The sequence below is a fragment of the Thamnophis sirtalis genome, unplaced genomic scaffold (assembly GCF_051295495.1).
Source record: "Thamnophis sirtalis isolate CommonGarterSnake01/CBP01778 unplaced genomic scaffold, rThaSir2_p1.2 scaffold_6, whole genome shotgun sequence".
NCBI lineage: Eukaryota > Metazoa > Chordata > Lepidosauria > Squamata > Natricidae > Thamnophis > Thamnophis sirtalis.
Window position 1 is genome coordinate 110,127,355 of NW_028261386.1, and position 25,949 is coordinate 110,153,303.

The 25,949-nt window shown below is 38.2% G+C and overlaps 1 protein-coding gene across 1 annotated transcript in view; it reads left to right on the plus strand.

Moving 5' to 3' along the window:
• ASCC3 (activating signal cointegrator 1 complex subunit 3) overlaps nucleotides 1–25,949 on the plus strand; it is a 223,966-nt gene that overhangs the window by 35,726 nt on the left and 162,291 nt on the right. Inside the window, exons 9-10 of the mRNA XM_087718718.1 lie at nucleotides 19,330–19,530; nucleotides 19,963–20,103. Of these exons, the coding sequence (XP_087574844.1) occupies nucleotides 19,330–19,530; nucleotides 19,963–20,103 (342 nt within the window). The remainder of the gene's footprint in view (nucleotides 1–19,329; nucleotides 19,531–19,962; nucleotides 20,104–25,949) is intronic.

The window sequence follows — 25,949 nt, forward strand, 5'->3', positions numbered from 1 at the left end:
ACTTTAAAAGGCTGTTTATATAACAGATGCCCTATGAGGGCGTCCCTCTCTCCACGTGTACTTCCGTTCTATAGTTGGTGATTGTTTACCTGACTTTGCCTAGTATGTGCATGTATATATTCTTTGTAGATAAACTACTATTTGAAAGACAAACCTCTGTTTACTATATTTTGCTCCTGGGTTGTCTCAAAATAATCACATTGTGCGCACTCTTGGCAACCTCTCCCAATGCCTGAAGGTCCCAGAACAGGGTCATACTTAGCTCCTAGTGTACCTTCCCTGTCAGACAGCCCCAGTTCCAACTCCTCCTCCAACCTGGTTTTGAGGGGGCCATGACACTCCTACATATCATTCTTTTCTACATGTCTTTCAATTTATACTTTATACTAGTTAAAGTAGTCATTTTATACTAATTAAGCTATTTACTGCATGTCTATGGATAAGATATACATGCTGTGTATATAGAATCTATGCAAAAAAAGCCCCTGTGTCTTCTGTATATTGTTTTAGGTTAGATTTCATATATTTTTTTTGTAGAAAATGATAATTAAAACGGGGGCATTTTCAGTTCCAATAAGTTGCATAAGCACTATATACATGTGGGGAAATTATTTTGTTATTGTGCAAGGGACTAGCCCCTACCCATAGAAAGGGTTCAAATGTATGTTATGCCACAGTTGAACAATAGTTTACAGAACAACCTAGAGTAAGCTATGTTCACACAACCTAACTAACTTATTTAAAGGGGTTATATTGGTAGCCATTATGAAGATCTATGAATGACATCTATATGATACTGTCTTTGCAAATGTATTTTGATAAAGTTCCTGGAATTTAAAAGGTGAATACTTTGTTTTCATTCATTTGAAAAAGAATGGCTGTATCTTGTGAAATTAAGTTCATGATTTCTAAATGCTCGTGTTATGTAATTTCTACTTTAGGAAATTTAGACTGTCTTTTTCCATATAATTACAAAGTAACAACTAAAATTTGAATACTGTTATTAACTAGAGTTAAACCTTTGTGACAAAATGGCATACATAGCGAAAGTTACAAAAGCAGATAATTATTTTGAGTTTTACACATTAAAAATCTGCTCTGGGTAAGAATAAAGCAGTGCCCTCTTTTTGTCAGTGTTTGGCACTAACAGAATACATATTATGTGCCCTACAAATTTATAGATGATAATTAGGGAAAAAGGTGCCTTCAGCCACCTCGCCTAAATGCTGTGATATCAGGAATTGAGCTTGTTGGAATGGTAGAAATTAGAAATGCGACTTCTCTAAAAGCTTTAGCTAAACTAGGCTCAAATGAATTTGGTTTGCATGTGCAAAAAGCAACCTGCCATAAATTCTGTCCTGCTATTCAGCAGGTTGCAGAAAAAATTATAGCATAATTTTGGCATTTGGGGAGCTATCAGAATGCCACTTCTAATTCTATTAGAAGAGCATATATTACAGATTTCATTTATGCCATTTGTCCCCCAAACCATATGATGTGACAATGCAAATTGGTTATAATGAATTTGTAAATAAATAAATTTCTATAGTTTGAAAAACATACATTATTACATTATGAGCCATTGTGTCTCAGTGGTTAGAATGCAGTACTGTAGGCTACTTCTGCTGATTGTGGGCTGCCAGCACTTTGGCAGTTCGAGTCTCACCAGCTCAGGTTTGACTCAGCCTTCCATCCTTCTGAGATCGGTAAACATCAGCTTGTTGGGGGCAAGATGGTGACTCTAGACTGCTTAGGGAGGGCTGTAAGGCACTGAGAAGCGGTATATAAGTCTAAGTGCTATTGCTATTGCCAGAAAAATAAAATGTAAGGCCTGGGGAAGAAACAAATTGCATTTTAGTGCAATTTAGTGCAACTTAGTGCAGTTGTGAAGCTTGAGATGTACAAGTCTCAAGTGTGGATTTTGATCAAAATATCAACTGATACTGAGGATGCTGAGCAAAAGGTAGACTTGAAATTCTTAGAACAGGAATTAAAAGTATACCACCTGTATCACAGTCCCTTTATGTGATAAGGACCTCACTTGAAAGAGATTGTACAGTTTTAAAACTGAAAAGGATGAATTCTAAGGAAACCACAATGGTCTCTAAAGGGTGGGAGAAGAAATATTACATTATTTGATAAGAATTAGCTTAAGGAAAAAGGCAAATAAGTACAGGGCATGGCAGAAAACTATAAAACTATACATAGTATAGTAAAATAAAGGAACTCTGAAGTCATTCTGTCAAACTGAACATTGGGAGAATCAGGGTAGACAAAAACAATCACTGCACATAGCTCAGATGTACTTTTAGTCATCACGTTGGACTATTTTAAAATTGAGATAGACAAATTCATGAACTACAAGGCTATAAAGTTTAGTCACATTTGCCTTTGGATGCCAACTGTAGAAAAACTATTGGCAGCAGAGTACCATTATTCTTGTTGTAATTACTTTTATAATCTTGTTTGTCCATGAGGAGAACTTGGATTAGATAGATGTTTAATATGATCCAGCCAATCACTGCTGTTACAGCCACAAGAAGTATATTTTAAAATGAATATTAAGTATTTAATTGTAATAAAGTAGTAGCTTGGTACTCAATTGCTTTGAAACTCATCGAATTTGGTTCTCAGCGCATTTTGACACAATAATGTTTAACTGGTTCTCATCAATTTTTGGTGCTCACTGCATAAACTAGAACTTGTTGGTGTTGGTTGCCCTGGGATTTACTACATTATTCCTTATGGGAAACATTTATGTGACACTCGTCATTTTTGGTACTCATTGCACCTCCCACCTCCCTATTCAGATAGCAAAATCCAATGTGGTTTCCTGAAATTCCAGAGGATTTCTTTAAAGAATCTACCATATTTTTCAGAGTATAAGATGCACTGGAGTATAAGACGCACCAAGGTTTTGAAGAGGCAAATTTTTAAAAAGTAGGTAGGTAGATAGAGGGATCAAGAGAGAGAGAAAGAGAGAGAAATACAGTAGGTAGGTTTGGAGAGAGAGAGAGTAGGTAGGTAGGTAGGTAGGTAGAGGGATAGAGAGAGAGAAATAGAGAGAGAGAGAGAGAAATACAGGAGGGAGGGGGAGTGTGTAGGTAGGTAGGTAGGTAGGTAGAGGGATAGAGAGAGAGAAATAGAGATAGAGAGAAACACAGTAGATAGGTGTTTCTGCTGGCACAGCCCTTGATCAATGTAATTCTCATCAATCAGTTAAAGAGCTTTCCAAAGGGGGGGGGAGATTTGCACTCTGCAAACCTTCCAAAAGCGGCCCATTTTTCACAAAAACGGGCCCATTTTTTTTTCCAAAAAGGCATGAATAGCCTTGGGGGGTGCAGAGTGCTCCTGGGGAGGGGGGCCAAATGACCAAAAAACGGGCCAGTTTTTTGTCAAACAAAATTGCATGCATAGCCTTATGGAAGCTTATAGAGTGCTGCTGGGGGCCGGGTGGCAAACAAATGTCCCATTTTTTGCTCATTTCTGCCCTCCCCAGCCCACAGGAGCTCTCTGAAAGCCTGCTACAAGCTATGCATGGCCATTTTGATGAAGGGGCGGGGAAAATGCTGTATTCGGTGTATAAGACGTACCCAGATTTTCAGCCTCTTTTTTGAGGGAAAAAGGTGCGTCTTATACTCTGAAAAATACGGTAATGATTGCTAAGGCGACATACTATAGATTATTTTAGAAAATCTCTGCAGGTCTTAAACTTGAAGTCTGTTACTTTTAGATTCTGTCCCTACTAAATTGGGTGATGTTGTTTAGAGTTCTGTGACTACAATTCTAAAAGGCTGATGGCAACTCTAGAACCAGGGGTCCCTGTAGCTAGAGCTATATGGAGCATAAATAAAATCCAGTGCTCAATATGTCCTCAAAAGGGAGATGTTGAAGAACATGTTTTGTGTGATGAAGTGGTGCAAAAGAGATTCTATCTCATGTGATTCAGATGAAAGCCTAGAGGGTGGTGGATAACATTCTTCTACCAGTTTGTACATACACATATACATGTTATTAATAGACTTTTATTCTGGTTAGTTATTGTATGAAGTGAAGAACTTGAGAAAAACGAGTTGTATTAAAACAGAGCCCATGACATTAATGTTTATTCTTGGAATAATGTTCTTTGTATTCACAGTTGCCTCACTCCTCCTTGATGGGTTAAGTTTATTACCTCTGTCAGCTATAATTACCCTTTAAAATAGTCTTTGTCAGTTCTGCCCCCTTTTTGTTAAATAGATATTGTAGCACCAAGCTTGAAGGAGGTGGTTTATCTCCCATCATAGGAGAACAGGCAAATTAAATATGTACTCCGAAAAATCATTATTCGGTGTGTGTGGAGATCCCTAAAGTGGTAAGATTGTTGAAGGTTTTAATCGTGACTCATGCACAAACAGCTGGAAGCTGTGCCTTTAGTAATGCCTGTAGAGAAGGAAATCTTACTCTGGGCCTTTGTGCTCCACAGTTTTATTGCGCAATAAATACACACCAGTTGAGTGCATTTTCTGACAATTTTGTGCTTCTGTTGCTGTGAAAGTACGTTTTCTAGGAACTCAAAGCATATATAGGAAAATTGGATTCTTTCCTAGAAAACATACCTTCTGCAATAAGGCTTCCAGAACTGAGTGGAAGGTGACTGACTGAGTATCATCAACACATCTGGGCATTGCTGTGGTGAATGTCATTATTCCATTTATTGTCTTCCTTATTTGCCTATTTGCTATTGTGAACTATAAAGTATGTGCTATGAACAAGTGGGGAATACCAAGAAAGTTTCTATCTGCTGGAGCATTCTGATGTTTTATGCATGCACAAATCTGGCTTTTAAAAAAATATATACAGCTTTAAACATTATCCACTCTTTAACTGTTTATGTTTCTGAATTATTACATCTGTGTCCTCCATCAGTTGTGTTAACAATGTGATCTAACACAATAAAATTAAGAAACAAAAGGAGAATTAAAGTAATGGTTTAAATAGCATTAAATCTACATTTAAAATAGCTGAGGAACTATAACAGGAATAAAATTAGAGACTTAAATTGACAACATTCCTTAGTTAAATGTGAGAATACATAATTTTTTTCCAACTAGTTGCAGTTCTTCAGAGTTGTTTCTAAGCAGGTGATCTTTAAAGGGCACTGCTGATATATATATTGTTCTGACCTCCCCTCTTCACACACCAAAGCACGCCGAGACAAAGATACTTCAAGGATTTATTAACACACAGACCAGACCTTGGCAGCAATCCAGCACAGACTAGACGTTGGCAGCAATCCAGCACAGGCTAACCTTGGCAGCAATCCAGCCTGCCAAACTAGCCACAATAGCTTTTACAGCTCTAGTGAATACGTTGATTCCTGCGATGAGCGTGTGGACAATCATTCCTTTTATAGTCTTGAGAGGAGCCTAATTGCCACCAGCTGAGTGCAATTATCTCCTGTAACTGCGTAACTGTTCTTTACGCCTATTAGCTCTCCGTTGCCGGGCATCCAGGACCAACTCCCTTGTCTCCTCCCCACTGCTCCAATGCATGACATCAGGATCACACTCCCTTGTCTCCTCCCCACTGGTGCCTGGCTCAGGCACCTCCTGGTGGCCAACCAGCCTCTCTGCGCCCTGCTCAGAGTCGGAACCCTGTCCAGGGTCCTCCACATCCTCCAGAGCCGACTCATAGGGCCCCTCGCTGTCAGAGTCTGGTGGCAGCTCCAACGGCTCCTGCTGGGCCACTACATACATACATACATACATACATACATACATACATACATACATACATACATACATACATACATACATACATATATTAAACAAACAAAAAACATAAAACACATACAACCTTCTTCCATTTCATATAGAGTGTCATTTGGTTGCAAGATTTTGTGCGTCCTTCCCATGGTCACCTCACCACTTACAATTATATATCGAATGATATTTTGTTCATTAGATAAACACAATTACATTATTATTATCATATGTCAATTTTTCAACTGTAATTATTATTCCTTAATTTTAAATGTAATATTCTGAATATTGAATCCATACATAAAACATCATTTTGCATCAATAGTTCAACTCTAATTATTATTTCTGCGTTTTAAACAAAATATTCTATATATTGAAATCATACATACAATATTATTCCATTACATCCTTCTAATCTGTTTAACAGTGCTAAATACTTATAGTATTGCATATATCATTTTATTATTCTTAAAATGTAAAAAGTTCTCCCACTTTTTCCATTACCATGATTTTTTATCTAACCATTGATAAAACAAATCCCAAACCTTGTAAAATTGTTCATCTTCTTGTTCTCTAATTTCAAATGTCAATTTACTCATTTCCGCACATTCCATAATTTTTTGAATAATTTCCTTCTGTGTTGGTATTTTCTCATTTTTCCAATTTTTTGCAAATACGATTCTAGCTGCTGTTAAATCATTTACAATCAAATATTTCAAGTCTCTATTATATATTTCTGGTATAATTCCCAGTAAAAAAAGTCTCTGGTTTAAAGTCTATGCGTTTTTGTGTCAGTTTCTCTAACCACGTGTGGATCTTAGTCCAATAACTTTTAGCTGCTGTGCAAGTCTACCACATATGGTAATATGAATCCGGTATCTGATGACATTTCCAACACTTTTCTGATTTATTCTTGAACATTCTTACTATTCTCGTTGGGAAAAGATGCCACCTGTAAAACATCTTATACAAATTTTCCTTATATGCTGTTGACATTGTCATTTTGTAATTTTGAGACCACAATTTCTGCCACTTCTCTAATTCAATCCCATGCCCGAAATTTTTCCCCAAGCTATCATAGTTCCTTTAACTTGTTCTTCTTCTAACTTAACCTCTAGTTAGTGTCCATAAAGTTTTTTAATTACTTTTTCATCAGTACCCATCAAAATTTTATCTAACTCAATCATTTTATCAAAAAAAACTTCCTCTTTATCGTCATTGTCATATCTTGATTGTATTTGCACATATGAAAACCAGTTCATCTTTATACCTTCCTTTTACAGATCTTGCATAGATTTAAGTTCACTCTCTGCATTCAATATTTCACCTTATCTAACTGTTTGTTCCTTTTTGTATATTATTGCGTATGAAAAAGCTTCGATAATTGATAGCCAGACTGGAATTTTTAAATAATATTGTCTTTTAATCTTCTCCCAATTTAGTAGCGAAGCCTCCCGTAGGTAATGTCTTCTAAAATACCCCTGTGTTTTAGTTCCCTTGTACCATAAAAAGACATGTCATCCTAACAATAGATCATGTCCTTCAAGAATCAATAATCTGGTATTCCTTAGTGTTATCCATTCTTTAACCCACATCAAACTTGCTGCCTGGTGATATAGTTCCCAATTGGGCAGGCCCAATCTTCCTCTTGTTCTTGCATCTTGTAACAATTTTAGTTTTATTCTTGCTTTTCCCCCTGCCATATGTACTTCAACACCATTTTATTTAAGTCATCAAAATATTCCTTCCCTAATCTAATTGGAATCGTCTGGAACAGATATAAAATTCTAGATAGAATATTCATTTTAATTGTAGATATTCTCCCTATCATCGAAAGTTATAGATTTTCCCATTTCTTCAGGTTCATCGTAATCTGTTGTTTGAGTTTATAGTAATTATTGTCTTTAAAAGCGCTGCATCTTGCTGTTAAATATATTCCCAAATATTTAACCCTGTTTGTAACTTGCATCTCCAAGGTTTCCGCCAACTCTTTTTTTTGTCTTGTTGACATATTCTTTGTCAAGATCTTTGTTTTGCCTTTATTTATTTTTAATCTTGCTACTTTTCCATATTCTTCTATTCTTTCTATCAATTTAGGTGCTGTTTCTAATGGATCTTCTAGAATGAAGACAAAGTCATTTGTGAATGCTTGTAGCTTGTATTCTTCCTTTTTGATTTTCATTCCTTTTATTTCTTTTCCTTCTCTGACCTTTCTATTTAAAACTTCTAACATTAAGACAAAAAATAATGGTGATAATGGGCAACCTTGTCTCGTCCCTTTCTTTATTTCAATAGATTCTGTCAGATCTCCATTTATCATTATCTTAGCTGTTTGTTTATAATATATAGTTTGTATAGTTTGTTTATAATATATAGTTTGTATCACCAAAGCCCATCTGTTCCAGTTATAACAGCATAAAGCACCAATTCACGTTGTCAAATGCCTTCTGAGCACCCAAAAACATCAATGCCATTTGTTTTTGAGAATGAGCCTCATAATATTCCAAAGTGTCTAAGATTATCCTCATATTATCTTTAATTTGTCTCTTTGGCAGAAACCCATTTTGATCAGAATGAATGAAACCACTTAAGTATTTTTTAAATTGTTCTGCTAATATTGAAGCAAATAACATAATCTGAATTTAACAGGGAGATTTGTCTGTAATTCTTAATTTGTAGTAAATCGCCCTCCTCCTTTGGTAAAAGTGAAATATATGCTTCTGACCATGTTTTGGATATTCTCCTCTCTGACGTCACCTCATTCACAACTTCTAATAATGGGAGAGACAATGATTCCTTCAGGGTCTTATAAAATTCCACTGGTAGCCTATCCGGGCCTGGGGCCTTCCCGTACTTTTGTTTTTTAAGTGCCTCGGTTAGCTCCATCATAGTTATTTTGCCTTCTAGCATTGTTACAGTTTCTTTGGGTATCTAAGGTAAGTTGACTTCCTGTATTGTTTCACTCCTGCCTCTTCTGTATTCTCATGATCATATAGTTTACAGTAATAATCTTGTATAATTTTTTTCTTCTCTTCATTCCCATAACAAGTTTGCCCTTGATCATCCATTAACTGCAATATCTTCTTTGAATCTCTCTCTTTTCTCAGTTTGTATGCCAACCATCTGCCTGGTTTATTAGCATTTTCAAAGTAATTCTGTTTAGCAACCCTAATTTTTTGGGCTAATTCCTCTTTTTCCATTAACCCAATTTTGTGTTTAATCGTATCCATTCTTACTTTAATGTCCTTCTTTTGTGGGGAGTTCTGTAGTTCTTTTTCAAGACCTTATAAAACCCTTATATTCATTGTCAAGTCCTTTGTCTTTTCTTTATATTTCTCTTCCTTGTGTAGTCAATTATCAGGCTTCTGGTATAGGCCTTCATTGTGTCCCAGAGGTTCTGCATTGATGTCTCCTCTTCTATTTTCTTTAAAGAAAAAAGCCAATTCCTTTTCCATTTTCTGTACAAAGTCTTTCTCTTTTAATATAGTGTTGTTTAATGTCCACCTAGATCTTTTTCTTTGTCCTTTCCATTTAATTATCATTGGGTTGTGGTCTGCCCAGGTACTTGTTTCAATCTCAATTTCCTGTATGTTATAGGCCGATTCAGTCGCTACCCATATCATATCGATTCTAGAGTAAGATAAATGTCTGTTTGAATAAAAAGTATATTGTTTTTTAGTAGGATTTCTCTCTCCAAACATCCTTTAAACCTATCTCATAGATCATTTTAAAAAAGGATTTAGGGAGTATCTTTCTATTTGACTGATGTTTTTTGTGAGTTATAGTCCATATTCTTATCTACAATTCCATTAAAATCCGCCATCATGCAAATATTTAAGTAATCCAAATCCATTATTTTCCTATGTAATTTTCTGTAGAATTCATATTGCTTATCATTAGGCACATAGATTGCTATTAGGAGCATTTTCTTATTATTATCCATAATTTCCACCATCAAAATTCTTTCATCGTCATCTGTATAAATTTGTTCCACTGGGATTGTATCTTTAATATAAAGGATCTTTTCTTACAGGTTACCAATGAAGTAAACGTTTTCCCCAGCTTTGGTTGCCTTAAAAAGTATTCATGTTGCTTTTGAATATGCACTTCTTGTAAACAAATTATATCCAATTTTAATTCCCCTAGTTTGTGAAATATTTTCTTTCTTTTATTTGCTGAATTAAGTCCATTTATGTTAATGCTGAGTGTCATGATAGACAAGCAAACTGTTATCATAATCTCCTTAATTAGCCATTAAGGGTAGAATATCTTCAGATGATTTTTATGCAGAATTATACAAAAAGGTGAAATAATAACAATATCTCATAATGCGATCTATATCAAAGGAAAGGAACTTGCAACTTATCCAGATTTTCCAAAAGTATAACAACATCTCCCACTATTGAGCATGCTGGGCGGGTTTATTGGGAATTATAGTTTGACGACGTGTAAGGCCTCAAGTTTCCTATTCTGCTGTATATGTTTAAATTAGTACATTGCAATGTACCGTATTTTCACGACCAAAAGCCGCACCGGATTATAAGCCGCAGTATCAGTTAACGTTAATTTTTCAAACTTTTTCCATATATAAAGTGCACCGGGTTATAAGCCGCACGTTTCCCGACGCTTTTGGACATCTGTTGCAGTCGCGAGGAGCGGAGAAGAGCGCGAAGGTTCTTGGCGCTCCAGGAAGCCGCGAAAGCAGCTGGGAGAGGCGCACGGCTTGGTTTATCCTCCCTGGATGTCGCAGCAGCAGCCCCAAGCGCACTGATCTCTGTGTTTTTCGCATCGGGGCATGCTGCAAGAGAGAGTGAGTGAAGACCTTTCCGGATTGCTGGTGGTGGAGGTGCGGGCCCGTCGCCCTGTGCTCAGCAAAAAAAGTCCGGGGGAGTCCTTTGCGCTGGCTGGAAAAGGTCTTCACTCTTCACTCATTCCCTCTTGCAGCACACCCCGATGCGAAAAACACTGAGATCGGTGAGTTTGGGGCTGCTACTGCGACATCCAGGGAGGATAAACCAAACCGCGCGCCTCTCCCGCTTCCCGGAGCGCCAAGAACCTTTGCGCTCTTCTCCGCACTCTCCTCGGCTCCTCACAACTGCAATAGACGTCCAGAAGCGGCAGGGGCTATCGAGCTGGAAATCCAATCCCCATTAGCCCCAAAAGCCGCTTCTGGACATCTATTGCAATCCCGAGGAGAACGCAGAGAAGAGCGCGAAGGTTAGGGTTACTGGGCAACGTGGGGGTGGGGGAGGCTGGAGCAGTTTCGTTCTGAATGGAGGGAGAGGAAAAAAGTTGGGATTCTCCCTGCTGCAGCCTTTAAATGGCAGAGAGAAGCCGAACTCTTTCCCCTCCATTCACAGAGAAGCTGCGGCTCCCTTTATGCCCCTCTGGCTGGCCCCCTCCCTCCCGGGGGGGGGTGTCAAAGTACCTGAAAGGGGCATGCAGGCTGCTATAGCTCCACTGAGAAGACATTTCTGAGAAGAGAAAGGGCTCCGGTCAGGCTGCACCCAAGCTGATGGAGTGCTCGCAACCGCCCGCCTATCGCCAGGGAGACAGCCAGTGCAGGTGAGCCGCGCGATTGCTCCGATCGCAAGGGCGCTTCACCAGCTCGGGTGCAGCCAGACCAGAGAACTTTCAGTGGTGCACCGATTCCAGCAGCTGCGTTTTTCCTTGAAATTTGCTGTCCCGGCAACCCGAAGTGGACATTCTCCCAGCGGCGTCTCAGACACTCCCACCCTTAACCAAGACGAAGTGAGGATGGCTGGGCGCAGTTTGGTGCCTCCTGGCTAAGGAGGGAGGGAGAGACCCAAGGGACGTGTGCGTGCCTGCTCGCGGTCATTCGCTTGCGAGTTTCAAGTTTGAGCGTAAAATCGGGAGGGAGAGATTTTCGATCTTTTTCCATATATAAAGCGCACCGGGTTATAAGCTGCACTGCCGGTTTTTGATCAAATTTTAGGATTTTTAGTGCGGCTTATAGTCGTGAAAATACGGTACTAATTTATCTAGATATATGGGAAATTATTCTAGGATGGGAAAAAGTAACTGAATGTTTTAGATTGGGTGGTAAAACAAAAATATTGAAATAATATTCTTGCTACTAGATTTTCTTGGATACCAAAATGCCTCTCTAAGATATATCTTGCACATTACTCTTACTGTGAGTTATTTTTCCACATTGCCTCTATCTCACATAATTATACTTGTATTTGCAGCAACACAGTTTATATCTTTAATTTTGAACTCAATAGGCAGGTAAAACAAAGGAAATATAATGCCACAAAAATGCACTTGAAAATTTAAAATTGTAAACTATGAGAGAAATGCCACTGTTTCAATGTCTATCTTAAAAAAATCAGACTTTTGGCCTTACATTTGCCCTTGCTTTGATCAAACAGAGAAGTGTATATGTTCAGTTGGCTACAATTTTGCTATCTTAATGGAATATGCATCTGTCTTTGAGATGTGACCTGCCTTCCCCTTTTCTTGGATGACCTCCAGCTATGCAGTGATCTAGTCCCCACTAGAGTTGAGAAGCGCTTTGAGCTGTCTGTCTTTCTTTTAGAAAAGACAGTGTGATAGCAATGTGCTCACTTATGTCACAGATGCTATGAAGGTATTTTCCTTTCTTCCCTTTTTATTGAGAATGTGATCTGAGACCTTACAGAAGGATAACACAACCTGTTGCCCTCTGAATACTCTAAACTTCAATTCACCTGTAGGCTGGGACTCTGGGTCTTTTGTATTGAAAATGATCTGGGGGATATCAGGTTGACCACCTTTTCCTTTCTAGATCTCATGAGCTTGAGCTGCGCTTGTCCCTTGTGGGTTTTTCTTCTAAAGAATGAAATGAAGTTTGTCCTACAACTGAAGTAAATGTAGAGCAGGAGAAAGGCTGGCTGTTGGGTCTTCTCAAAAAGGAGGTCGATAGGTTTTAAAACAGGTTTAAAAGCAACTCAATATGCTTTTGCTTTCTATTTTTAATGTTTGTGTTTCAATTTGTCATTTCTATTGTTTTAAGCCCCAGGTTTTCCTACACAGTAGTAGTTGTTAAGAATGGCATAGAGAAAAGATTGGAGTGCATCACTGTTTTTGCAACACAAGCAGCAGGGCTGTTTTCATCTAGCATAACAGAGCCCAACAGGTTGGCTGTATTCATATGATTAGCTGGAGGGTGGTTAATTAGCTTTTTCCAAGCCTTGTCATGATCTAGAAATGTTAACTGTTCACTAGTCAAGGTTTCTTTTTGTCAATATGTTGTTCTATGGATGCCAGAATCAAATAAAGCAAGTAGTCATATTCTCTTAGGCATCAACTAAGTAATATTAATGTCTCTCCAAGTATTCTTTAAGTCCAAGTGCAACCTCTTATGCCAATAGGTTATCCAGTGATTTAATAGGTTATTACATTTATTTAAATATATAAAAACCATAATTTCATTATAGTACATTGAATTAGCATTTGGTTTCAGTATAGCTGATGCATACTCAAATTCTTTCTCAGGTACAGAATCCAGAAATAGAGTTTTACCACTGAGCTTATTTGCTTTTTTTAACTTTATCTTTTATTTCTTGGTTTCCATTATTATTTTTGTTTAAGTATTGTTTTGTTTAATTATGGTTTTAGTGTATTATGGGGTTTTTGCTCTTATTTTATATTTTTTTAAAGGGTTTTAAAAAACCTAGAAAGCTTCATATTGTACAGACACTGTTAGCTGTTGGATTTTACTGTCTGCCTTTTTAATTGCACATAATGTAAGAGACCAATACACAACTGCATTTCTTTTTTCATAAACGATGGAATAGGTTGAAAGAGAGTATATGATATACATATAAATCTGGAAGATTCATGATAGGGATTTTGAATTATAGTCGCCTAGGCCCTGTGACATTTAACTACTGCACATCACTGGCTACCCAAAGTTAAATTCCAGACAGTTTCATACTGACAGATGGTACTTCTGAAATAAGCTTTTGGGCAGTACTTTGTAACAAGCCAAATTGAAATGGTTCTATTTTCCATTGTTCAATTTCTTTTCCTTCTTTTGTGAGAAATACACAGAGATCATAGACCAGGTGCTAGGATCTGCAGTTTGCAAGAATTATGGTGGAAAATGGTTAAAGCTTTATAAAAAAAGTAAACGATGTGAAGTGGATACAAGGGTAGTCCTTGGCTTGTGACCATTTGTTCAGCAACCGTTCAGACTTACAAAGCAGTGAATGAAGGGACTTATAACCTGTGTCTGCAGTTACAGCCACTGCAGCACCCTCAGTGTTATGTGATAAAAATTCAGGCGATTGGCAGACTGCCTACACTTTTCATCACGAGGGTGTTGCCACTCCCCTTACCTGTGTATCTTCCCCATCTAACCTAGGCCACTTTGCATAGCAGCACTCTCTTTTAGCACTGAGATTACACCTTGAATACGGGCCCAAGGCCTTCAGCAGTCTCAACCAGTTTCCACTGCCCTCAACATCAGCCCTAGCACCACCACTGCCATTGAGAAATGCTACTTCACACTATTCTCTAAGGCCCAATGGCAAAGCTGACTCTAATGTGCCTCTACTCACAGTTTAGCAACAGAAACGAAGGGAGTGGGGAGGAGAATGCTTGGAATGTATTGGGACCTGGAAGAGAGGTGAGGAATTTATGTGAACCGTTTGCAGCCTGAGAAGATCCTGATACTTCAAGCCCGTGCGATGGGAACATTCCAGAGGCACAGACCATTTCCCCAAAATAAAAAGAACATATTGGATTGGTGGACAGTGGATTATGGGTGTCTCAAATGGAGAAAAGGAGAAATTAACTAGCCTTTTTGTCATATGAAAACCTCAGGGCTAGCTTCACTTCTTCTGTGCCTGCATGAATGTATCAGTAAAGTTATACCCTTGGTAAAATAATGTCCCAGGCGTTTCTTTTGTTGCATATGCCAACAGGATGGTTGACACCGATTCCCCCCACACTGTCATCCAGCATTCCCTAAGATTGCCGGACCCCGTATACATTCAGACATTTTTCTCCTGCTGCTGAAAGGCCTGCGCAGCCTATCTGAAATAATGCATGGCCACACCAGACTTTCAAAGCTGTCTCCTGCTATTCCGCAAGCCTCACATAATTTGTAGAATGAGGCTTTCGAAGCACTGTGAGAATGGGTCCTTACTTGGGACTCCATCCACTTAACAACCTGCAAGATTGTTTTTGTTTTTTTTTTTATAAAATATTTTATTCAATTTTTCAATTTTCACATTCCATTTGCAATCATTTATACACAGGGTATTTACTATAAGAAAAGAAGAAAAAAAAAAGAAAAAAGGAATAAAATGAACAAATAAAAAGGAAACACAACTCACAACCCCACCTAACCCTTGCATCCTCCATACACCCCATCTACCCCCTCCAACTTTCCTTCTCCCTCTAACACTCCGCTCCTACTTCCCTTTCCCCTCAAACCTTCCTTCTCCCCTTACTCCCCAGACACCCTCCTTACATACTCCTTACATTCCCCTTACTCCTTCCTTACTCCTCCCTCTTCCTTCCCTCTACCTCCCTCCTTGGTGTATGCCTTTATTCGAGTGTTGTTTGATCTAATAAAAGTAAAGTGAACCAAGGAAATAATAATAATAATAATAATAATAATAATAATAATAATAATAATAATAATAAAAAAAAAAGAACCACCGTATATAAATACATTCTTGTTCTTATTAAGACTATGTTAACACCCCCCCATCCCACCCCCCACAATCCCCATCCCTAATCCTCCCGGCTTCCCAGGGCCCACACCTGGCACTACCTTCTATCTAAAATATCTTGTATACATATGGATTAAAAAATAAAAGTAATATATCAAAAGAAAAAGAAAAGCAGAGAAAGAAAAAAAAAAGGAAAAAAAGAAAAGAGAAAAGAGAAAAAAGAAAAAAAGAAACCACTCTTTGTGTTGATCTCAGCCCCCCATCTTTATCTATGCTTAAATAGTATAAATCATTCTATCTATATTTTATTCTCGTCTCTTACTTCTTTGCTATTTACCCCGATCTTCTGTAGACTCTCCCGTTCCCTTCCTAAACCTCATGATCCCTTCCAATAAGATTTAAGCAGCATGGTTCATGCCATATATTCAAATATAACTTTACAGACAAGTAATCAAACTTTCCCTTCTAGTAAAATTTAAACAACGTAAATGATCTTTCTTTACCCCTTTTTCAAACAGTAATTCAAAATAATCTAACCAGATTTCCCCTTCTTAGTAAAGTTAAGCAGCGTAGATCAGATATTACTTTACACAGGAATCAATTTCTATCTTAAGATAATTCCAACCGACTTCCCCTTCTAATAGGATTTAACTAACTTAGTTCATTCCACATGCATTTTACCCTCATCCCCCACTTGTCTGATATTTACCACTATCAAATTTATACTAACATTTGTTTAAAATATAACTCAGAGCGATTTGTAGCATGAATCATTCCACATATTCCAATAATACTTTCAGCAAGAGTCAGTTAACCTTCTATTTTAAGGTAGTCCCTTCTAACAAAGTTTAAACAACATAAATCATTCCGCATTCTTTTTACAGTTATCTTAAGATAATCCCAAGCGGCTTCCTGTTCTAATAAGCTTTAAACAACGTAAATTTTGCCCTCTTCCCTTGCTTGTCTGATATTTACCACAAATAGCGTAGTTCATTCCACATGCATTTTACCCTCATCTCTTGCTTGTCTAATATTTACCACTATCAAATTTATACTAGCGTTTATTTAAAAAGTAACTCAGAACTATTACAACCAACTTTCCCTTCAAATAAAAGTTAAATAGCATGGATCATATTCAAATAATACTTTCAGCAAGAGTCAGTTAACCTTCTATTTTAAAATAGTCCCATCTAACAAAGTTTAAACAACATAAATCATTCCGCATTCTTTTAACCACTATCAAATTTATGCTAACATTACTTTAGAATCTAGCTCAAAGTAGTTTCACCCAGCTTTCCCTTCTGATAAAAATTAGTCCACTTTTTCTACCGGAGAGAGGTCTCAAACCCCCATTCAGTCCTCAACTTTAGGAAGTCTTTTGAAGTATCTAAATTCTCGATCTGCGTTCTTCTGCTTCTCCGAGGGAGGAGGGGCTGCCCCCTCCATCTTGCAGCCGCATGGCCAGCCGTTTGCTTTCTCCTTCCGCTTGTCTCTCCTCTTTTCCAAGCGCGTCAGGAGGTCCCGCCTTCAGAATCCTACAATAGAAATCTTGAGCCTCCAAAACAGAGTTAAGACGAAATCTTAGATTCTCAAATGTAACCGTGATGCCGGCAGGGGCCTCCCATCTGTATCGAATCTGTTGACTCCTAAGCTCTTTGGTTAAAAAAGTGTAGTCCCTTCTTTCTCTCAACATCTGGAAAGGTATATCTTTGAAGACAATCACGTCCTGGTCGTCAACTCGGAGACTGTTATTATGAAACTTTTGCACAATCGCGTTTCTAGATTCTTTTGTAGAGAAATGTATAATTATGTCCCTCGGGAGCTGTCGCTGTTCCGCTATCAATGAGTTCTGGCGATAGATTTTCCGAATCTGCCAATCAAAGTTAAGTCCCGGGCTTCCCAGCGCATGGCTGAAGGCTTCAGCAAAGGTCTGTTTCAAATTCTCTTGCTCCTTTTCACTGAATCCTCTGACTCTTATTGAAAATGCCTTCCTATCAAAATTTAGCATCATAAGCTGTTCTTCGTTATTTCTAATTTTTTCTTGTAAAATTTGAATATTGGTAGTCAAATTAAAATTAACCTTCTCCAAACTTTCCAATTTGTTCTCTATTTCAGCAGAGTAATCTGACAGGGCAGACACGGCTGCAAACGTATTCACCTTCATTTGATTAACTTTAGATTTTAGGTCATCATAAAGTTGCAATACAAATTCCTCAATTTCTTGCTTAAATGCATTAAATATTTTAAAGAGATATTCCTGTGTTAAAACTTCTCCAGTAGAGGGCGTAGGAGACAAAGGCTGTGTTTCCAAAAAAGATTCTTTAAATTCTTTAGACACATTTGTAGCAAGACGCTTCTTTGATCTGGGTGCCATAATAAATAAACAAGTAAGCAGCGCTTCGCTCCCCTCTATTTCCAAAGAAAAAAAAAGTTTATTTTGTTAAGGAGCGGTCTGCAGGAAGATAAACCCGGCTAAGTACATCCAGTAATCATCCACGGAGAGAAATCGCCATTTTGAAGTCTATTTAAACAAAGAAGTCTTTAAGACGAATGGTGCTGGTATTTAAGATAGTAATAAAAGCATAAATCTCCCAGGGGTGGTGCCCTCCCGTATCAAATCTAGCTTGAAAAAACTTTGTTTTGTCCTGGGGGGGGCTAGCCTGTCTGGGGCTGCCAAAAAAAAAAGGCAGCTGAGAAGAACTGGCCGGAGATAAAAGCTCCGCTTCGGCTGGATCTAATCTCTTCCACAGCCAAAAAAAGAAAAAGGCTGTGGCTTACGAATAGACCCTAGTCTACGGAGCTATCCTCCCTGCCCCTTTCTTAGCCAAAAAGGGGTGCTATCTATGATCTTATTTAGATATACAGACCAGATCTCTGAGGAGCTCGGTGGAGCCCTCCTCGGCAACAGGCCACGCCCCCAGGAAGTCACAACAACCTGCAAGATTGTTAAATGAAATAACTGTGAGTGCCAGGATTGTGGTTATTGAATGAAGCAATCCTGTGATGTCCCGCTTAATGTCTCTTTCAGTCAACAACTGAGATTTCAATTCCAGTTCTCGTGTGTGTGTGTGTGTGTGTGTGTGTGTGTGTGTGTGTGTGCATGCACATGTATGCAGGTGCATACCTACATATGGAATCTGGGGTTATTTCAGAATGTATCTAATGAGTTAAACTTTCAAGGTGCCCAGGAGGGAAGAGGGATCAAAATCCTTGGGGATTACTCCAGTATTTTCTGTTTGTTTTGGCAATAGCAATAGCAGTTAGACTTATATACCGCTTCATAGGGCTTTCAGCCCTCTCTAAGCGGTTTACAGAGTCAGCATATCGCCCCCACAGTCTGGGTCCTCATTTCACCCACCTCGAAAGGATGGAAGGCTGCGTCAACCTTGAACCGGTGAGATTTGAACCGCTGAACTGCAGATAACAGTCAGCTGAAGTGTTCCACAAATGCTGATAGAGAAGTGAAGCATAAAGTTTGTGTGCATGTGTGTTTATATAAATATAATAAAAAATAGCATGCAAGAGCAACTGAATTGGATACGAGGAACAAAAATCTTTAAAAGGGATTAGATAATTGTTGGGCATTTACTATAAGTGAGGATGATGACATAGAGATGAATTAAGAAAGCAACATAGAAGAGATGAATGGATCCTATGAAAGTTCTTTCAAGAAGAAAAGCTGAAGAAATATTTTGAAATGTCAGATTAAATTGAAAGTTCCCATGCCTCACAATAAAAATAAATGTTGTTCAGTGCTTGGTCAATAAATGATAATACATTTTTTGTTCAGAGATATCTGCTTCTATTTGCATACTAGTATTTTTGCCCATCAGTAACTATTCCATTCATTGTTTAATTGCAATGCTTTTTTTTCTCTTTCTGAATTTTCCTTGCAGATTGGACAACTTGCTTTCAAAGGCATGAAACAATTAAACCGAATCCAATCCATTGTTTTTGAAACTGCCTATAACACAAATGAGAATATGCTAATATGTGCACCTACTGGGGCCGGAAAAACTAACATTGCCATGTTAACAGTTTTGCATGAAATCCGTCAGCACGTTCAGCAGGGCGTTATCAAAAAGGATGAATTTAAGGTAGGAATTCAGTGAAGTAGTTTGACAGAGCTTCGTATATGATTGTCATATTTATATGAATCTGAGAAATTTTCAAAGACCTCTTGTTTTCTCCAATACATACAGCTACAATGCGTGTTGATTTAGTTGACTGCTGGTTTGCAATTCCTTTTTTGGTTCTGGAAGTGTTGCTTGCCTGTGTGAAAAGAGTTGAAAATATATTTAACTTAGGTGCAGAACCAATGTTCAAAATGATAGACCTTTATAAACAAAATACATTGTTTTGTTTAAAAGCATTTATACTGAAAATAACCAAAATACACATGCTGCTATTAATTTTCTTGCTGTGTATGTGTTCAGTTTCATTTTTTTAAAACATAAATTATGATTGGTATGAATATTCAGGGTTGAACATTTTGCTCATGTATCAATCTAGCGTCTTTTTCATTGCAGATAGTTTACGTTGCTCCTATGAAGGCATTGGCAGCTGAAATGACAAATTATTTCAGCAAACGTCTGGAACCACTGGGCATCATGGTGAAAGAGTTGACAGGCGACATGCAGTTGTCAAAAAGTGAAATTCTCCGAACTCAGGTACCTATTTACTTTCTAGGGCACTCTTTGACAATTTATAAAGAATAATAGTTGAGCCCATTGTGTCTCATTACTACCTTACATGAGATGAGAACACACACATCATTCCCTGCCTGAGCAGTTCGAGGAGTGGATTGGTGGTGCTAAGCAAACTGTCATCCAACAAAACTTTCTCCATCATTTATTATCTGGACTCAGCAGCACATGTTTGATGTTCCAAAATGCTGTCCAGTGACTGACACAGCTGGAGTTTTTATAGGCCTTAAAAGAGAAGGTAGAAAATCTTCTCGATGGTAATGTGGTCATGACATTCAAAATTCCATATTAAGAACTGCTTTATTGGATGAGGGCCAGCTAAGTGAGAGCCAAACACATCTTCCAGTGTTGTGGTCAACCAGCAGCCTGCAGACATGGCAGCAGAGTCGGACAGTGAGGGGGTTGGGTAGGAACATGAGCCAGTCCTTGAGTCTGAGGAAGGCTCGGATGAGGGCTCTGTGTCAGAGGCAGAGACGGGGCTAGGGCCATCTGGGAGTTATGTGCTGCCTCCGGAGCATCCAGTCAGACATCAGCAAGGCAGAGGAACAGGAGTGCCTGTTCCCAGTGCGCACATGTGCAGAGCTGCCAAAAGGCAAGAATAGTTCAGACAAAAGGGATGACTCGGGAGTAAGGCTTGGCGGTGATTGGCCCCTCCCATAGGACATAAAGGAGGAGCAAAGGCAGGTGAGCCTTTGCAAGAAGCAACTTTGTTCGTTCTGGTCAGTTTAACGTCTGAAGCTCCATTTTGATTCTGTGCTCTGTGTGGCCTTGCAAAGCTAATTTCCAGTTTTGGCAGTGTTTCAAGTGAGATAAAGGTGGGTGCTTATCAGCCTTATCCTGAAAGACTTTGGCAGACTTCTGTTGGACTCTTTACAAACTATTTGTGATGCATTATGGGATGTGAATGAACATAATTCACAGCCATTGAAATAAAAAGAGGATTTTTGGGCTAAGCATGTGTTTTTTACTGTCTCAGGTCAGAACATCCTAGAAGTGTATGGATTTGATTGTCTGGCTTCTTTGTAGTCTCTAGGAAGGCAATAGCAATAGCAATAGCAGTAGACTTATATACCGCTTCATAGGCCTTTCAGGCCTCTCTAAGCGGTTTACAGAGAGTCAGCATATTGCCCCCAACAATCTGGGTCCTCAGGCAGGAAGTGGATGATCCATTCAGTTCTCCTAGCTCAGCTTTCGGTAACTACTGCACACAAGGATGTGTATTCCTAACATTCACAGGAAGCACAACTCATAAATTGGGTGGGAATTTTGGAAGTTTCTATCTCAAATATCTGGTGAGACCAGCTTAAGAAAGGTTGTAGTTATTTCTGGTTTTCTCTGCTTTTTACAAATCCTTTTTGAAATGAGGTACCCATCCTTCTCTTGACAAGGTAGAGAATTCAGAAAGTTCATTATATGTTTAGTTAAAGAGGCATGCTTCCTTTTTCTTTATTTTGAGCTATTAATTTGAAGGAAGGGTTCTAAGGAGTCTGACTTTTTAAAAGTAATTTCTCTGTACTGTTTAAAATGATATGCAGTGCTATTATCTGTTCCTTCAGTTGCTTTAAAAAAAAAACCAGAAACCTTACGGGTTTATTTCTGAAAAGATGTTTCGTAAATTTTAGTATCTAGCATACTTAGAGAAGAAGAGAAATCCAACAACTAATTTGTCCTTTAGGATTTCCATTTTTGTTCTTCTTTTAAGACTTTATTCTGAATTGAAAAATCACTTATGTTGTCACGAGCATTTCCTAATAACACTTCCTCATCCAAAGCAGTGTTGGAACACTTCAAATCAACAAGTCGTAAGTCAAGATTACCTGTAAATATGCTTATGCATAAACACACACATAAATACACCTGAAGTATATTATAGGAATATAATAAAATAATGATTTCATGAATTAATACATAATATTAAGCCATAATTTATTTCATCTGTGGTTTGGCTAGATAAATTAGGTGTAAACTAAGCTATAAACCATCACTGATAAACCATAGTGTGTCCAAATATTATGTAGATTCTAATGTAGTATTTAAAGAGTTCTTATGAATGAAGGCAAATATATGTGTCCTGGAATAATGTTGCAGGATCCAATCTAAGTCGGACCAAAGGTTTATTCTTCCAAGCTTTCAGGCAAGTGCTGGAGAACTTCTCCTTCTCCAGAACATCTAAACAGTCCAGTGGATGACAGAGAAGTTCCCAGAGGAATGGGCTCCAGCATGAGCCCAAAAGCCTGAACAAATAAACCTTTGGCCTTGGTGACCATCTGGATCCTTCAATATTTCTGTTATTAATTTTTAGTCCAAAGGTATCATACGAAGGGCCTATTGTGTTTACACAAATAATCTGTAAAAGGAAAAGTACCTCATTATGGATGTGACTATTTAGATACATAGTGGATAACTCCTATTTAAAACAAATGAATCAACTTGTTCTCAGTTGGAATTCTATGTGCAAAGAAACATCCTTAGAAATTGACTGTTTATCCCATAAACGCTTGATACGCAGATTAGCACTCAGAAAATCAGATCATAGAAGTTTGTTTTTTTTTTGTAAAGAACTGATAATGGTAACATCAAATTTAACCACACAATTTGTGGTTCGTGCATTAAATGAGATGGCTGTTGATGTGCTTTATTTTGATATATTCAAATTCTGAGTGACAATCCTTAAGTAATCCCTTAAAAAGAATCATCAGCACAATTCTTACATATTAACTGGTTTACTATTTTATAAAAATACAGGGTCCTTTTAGTGAAGTGGAAGATTCTTTGCTTAGTTCTGCTTTTTCATGAACAGAGTAAATCTCTCAGAGGACTGAATAGAAGACCATGTCAAAGTTTGGGTGATTGATTGCTTTTGCAGTGACAGTGAAGAAGTAAGCAGTAAAACAGACACTCTAAGAGTTGAGGCTGGCAAATGATATTGGGGATTTTTGAATTGTGCAGATGATGATCTTGATGGGTTTCATCATCTGATGGATTTCAAAAATTTGAGCTACGAAGATTTTATACCCCAAATGCAATTGAACATAATGCATAGATTTTTTTTTTTAATGTTAAGTTTCTTAAAAATAAGAAATTCAATGATCTGGTTGCAGAAGTGTCTGAAACAAGGATTGATATCAACACTGCCATTTTGGACAATTGAACATATTCTAGGGCATGGGTGTCAAACTCGATCATGTCACGTGACATTTTGTGACTTTTTCACCTTTGCAGAGCCAGGGGGGGCATGGCCTGTGCGTGACGCATCCGGCCTGCAAGATGCCAATTTGACACTCCTGTTCTAAAGCAATGTCGGTAGTCTTCGGTTAACAACCACTTGTTTGCAACCATTTGAAGTTATGGTGATGCTGAGAGAATGGTGGTTACAGCCAGTCCTTGAAGTCCTGGCTGTCCCAGCACCTCGCAATCATATGCTTGCAATCTGGGCACTTGGCAACTGACTCATCATATTTGCAGCGTGCACCATAGTCACACGATGATTTGCAACCTTCCCTACCAGCTCCCCACAAGCAAACTCTGCTGGTTTGGGCAAATAGGTAGTTAAAAATGCTTTAAAAAGTGGGGGGAAGGTTCCGACGATCGCATGGCACAGCTGAGTGTCACGGAACCTTTTTTTTTTTTCCACTTTTTAAAGCTTTTTTTCCCCTACTGGTTCTAGCAAACCGGTCAGAACCAGTAGCATTTCACCCCTGGTCCATACCAATTTAAGGTTGGAACTTTGTTCTAGAAACATAAATCTTTTGAAAGACTTTAATTTTGCAGGCCTGTTTTCATATTTGACTTTCTCTTATCTTTTATATAATGCCAGAGGGGCAGCAGTGTCAGACACTAAAAGTGCTGTCATTATGTTATCTAATATAGATAATACTCAGGTTACAACCACTCATTCAGCAATCATTCCAAATTATGACAGCAATTAAACAAGGGAGACTTATGACCAAAGAGTTCTGGCTGTTGCAGCATTGCTGTAGTGACTTGATCAAGATTTAAGTGCTCAGTTTTGTTATGTGACTTATGTTGACAGAGCTGTGGTTCTGTTTGTAATTCTGAAATGTTGGCAGATAGGTATGGAAGAATTGTCAAATAATATTACTAAATGTTAAAGGCATCAAAGTATAAAATAATACAACATGAAAGCTTTACTAACTTGCCTTTAGGTAATGTCTCTATAAAATTGAATGTTAATATGCAGAGATCTTTTAATTTAATTTTAATTTACTTATAGAATATATATATATATATATATATATACAGTTAGATTTTTATATAATAAATGTATCTTTTAATTACAGTATATAAAACTAGAAGATTTTTAGCAGTGCACTCAGTGCAAATATGATTTTAATAATGCACCTCATAAAACAAACAAGATTCTCCTTAAGAGAAATATTTCATTACCTCTATTAATAAGTAGGACATTGTGGAATCCCAAGAGTTAGTTATTGACTTTCTTCTTCAAGATTTAAAGTTTGTCATAAATTCTTTTTGTTGAGAGAAACCCACACTTCTGTAAAATTGCTATATAATTCTTCTGCACTTTCTCTCTAGATACCTAAAAGCACTATAAACATTAAGAGATAATAAAACACTCTTTATAGTTAATGCAAATGATACGTTAAACTGGATTCTTTTCCTCTTAGACTATAATTTAAAGGTATTCTGAAGTCCAATTATCTTTGATTTGCCGGTAACAAAAAATTCAGAGAAATAACCATGCTTTTTAAGTGAGTATTTCTCAGTAGACAAATGGATCTGAGTGGAAAAAGCACAAAAATTGAGGTGAGATGCAAGTGAATTATGCCTGTTTGGTGATGATTTTTTAAAAACTCCTCTAAGAAAAATCTATTTGTAAAATGGGAAGCAGCAGGACATTTACCTAAAGTAATGTTTTAAAAAACCCCATAGGACCCATATTGTTCTGGAGTGGATCTTTTCACCATGGAGATATTTGGAGCTAAATTTAAGACCTTCCAATGAATTGTCCATAATAAATGGAATATACTTCATCCCATCTATCACTGGAATATCCAGGAATTTGGAAGAAGACAAGTTGGAAAAGAGGAAGGACCAGGCAGGCTCATCAGATCCTGCTCCAATTATCACCACACAGCATGCCAATTCTCCTAGGCACTGCTTGGAGTGTCCAAGCATGGGTTAACATCAGCTTGCTGCCCAAGGACTGAGTTCAAAGTTTGTGTGGCCACACCTCTTGCTCCCTTCAGAGGCTCAGTTTAAAAAACTCAGTCGCCCTAAAAGGACGTGTTTGAGAAGTTCCAGTCCTTGAGCAGCAAGTTGGACTCTCCAGGTCAGCATAGTGTACCTTTTTTTATTTTTGCGCATAGTTAGTTAGGTTTCCTTAGCTCCTTTATTGTTTTCTTCTCAGCTGTCAAAAGTGTCGATTGCCTTTCTTTGACTTCTGATGCGTGGAACAAGCTGCATGGAGCGTGGCTGGCTTCTGCGGTGCCACGATTGCAGCAATACTGTGGGATGCTCACTAGAAGCTGCTGGCAAGCTTCATGGGCAGGTAGACAGCTAGGGACCCCCTAAAAGACTGTCGGAGGACTTCTTGATAGCCGGAGGCTCTCCTGAGCCTTCTGAATAGCCAACAATTTCCCCAGTGCCGCTCCAGGCGCGTGGCGGCTATTTTTTAAAGGAAAAATAGGTGTGCTTTATTTCTGAGCCGTTTGAAGCCGCTACTGCTTGTTCCATTGCAGATCACCACTGGGAGGGGTTCTAATCATCTGGCCTTGCTCTGGGTCTCCAGACAGGCCTCCCCTTCCCCAGGACTTCCAGCACAGCGG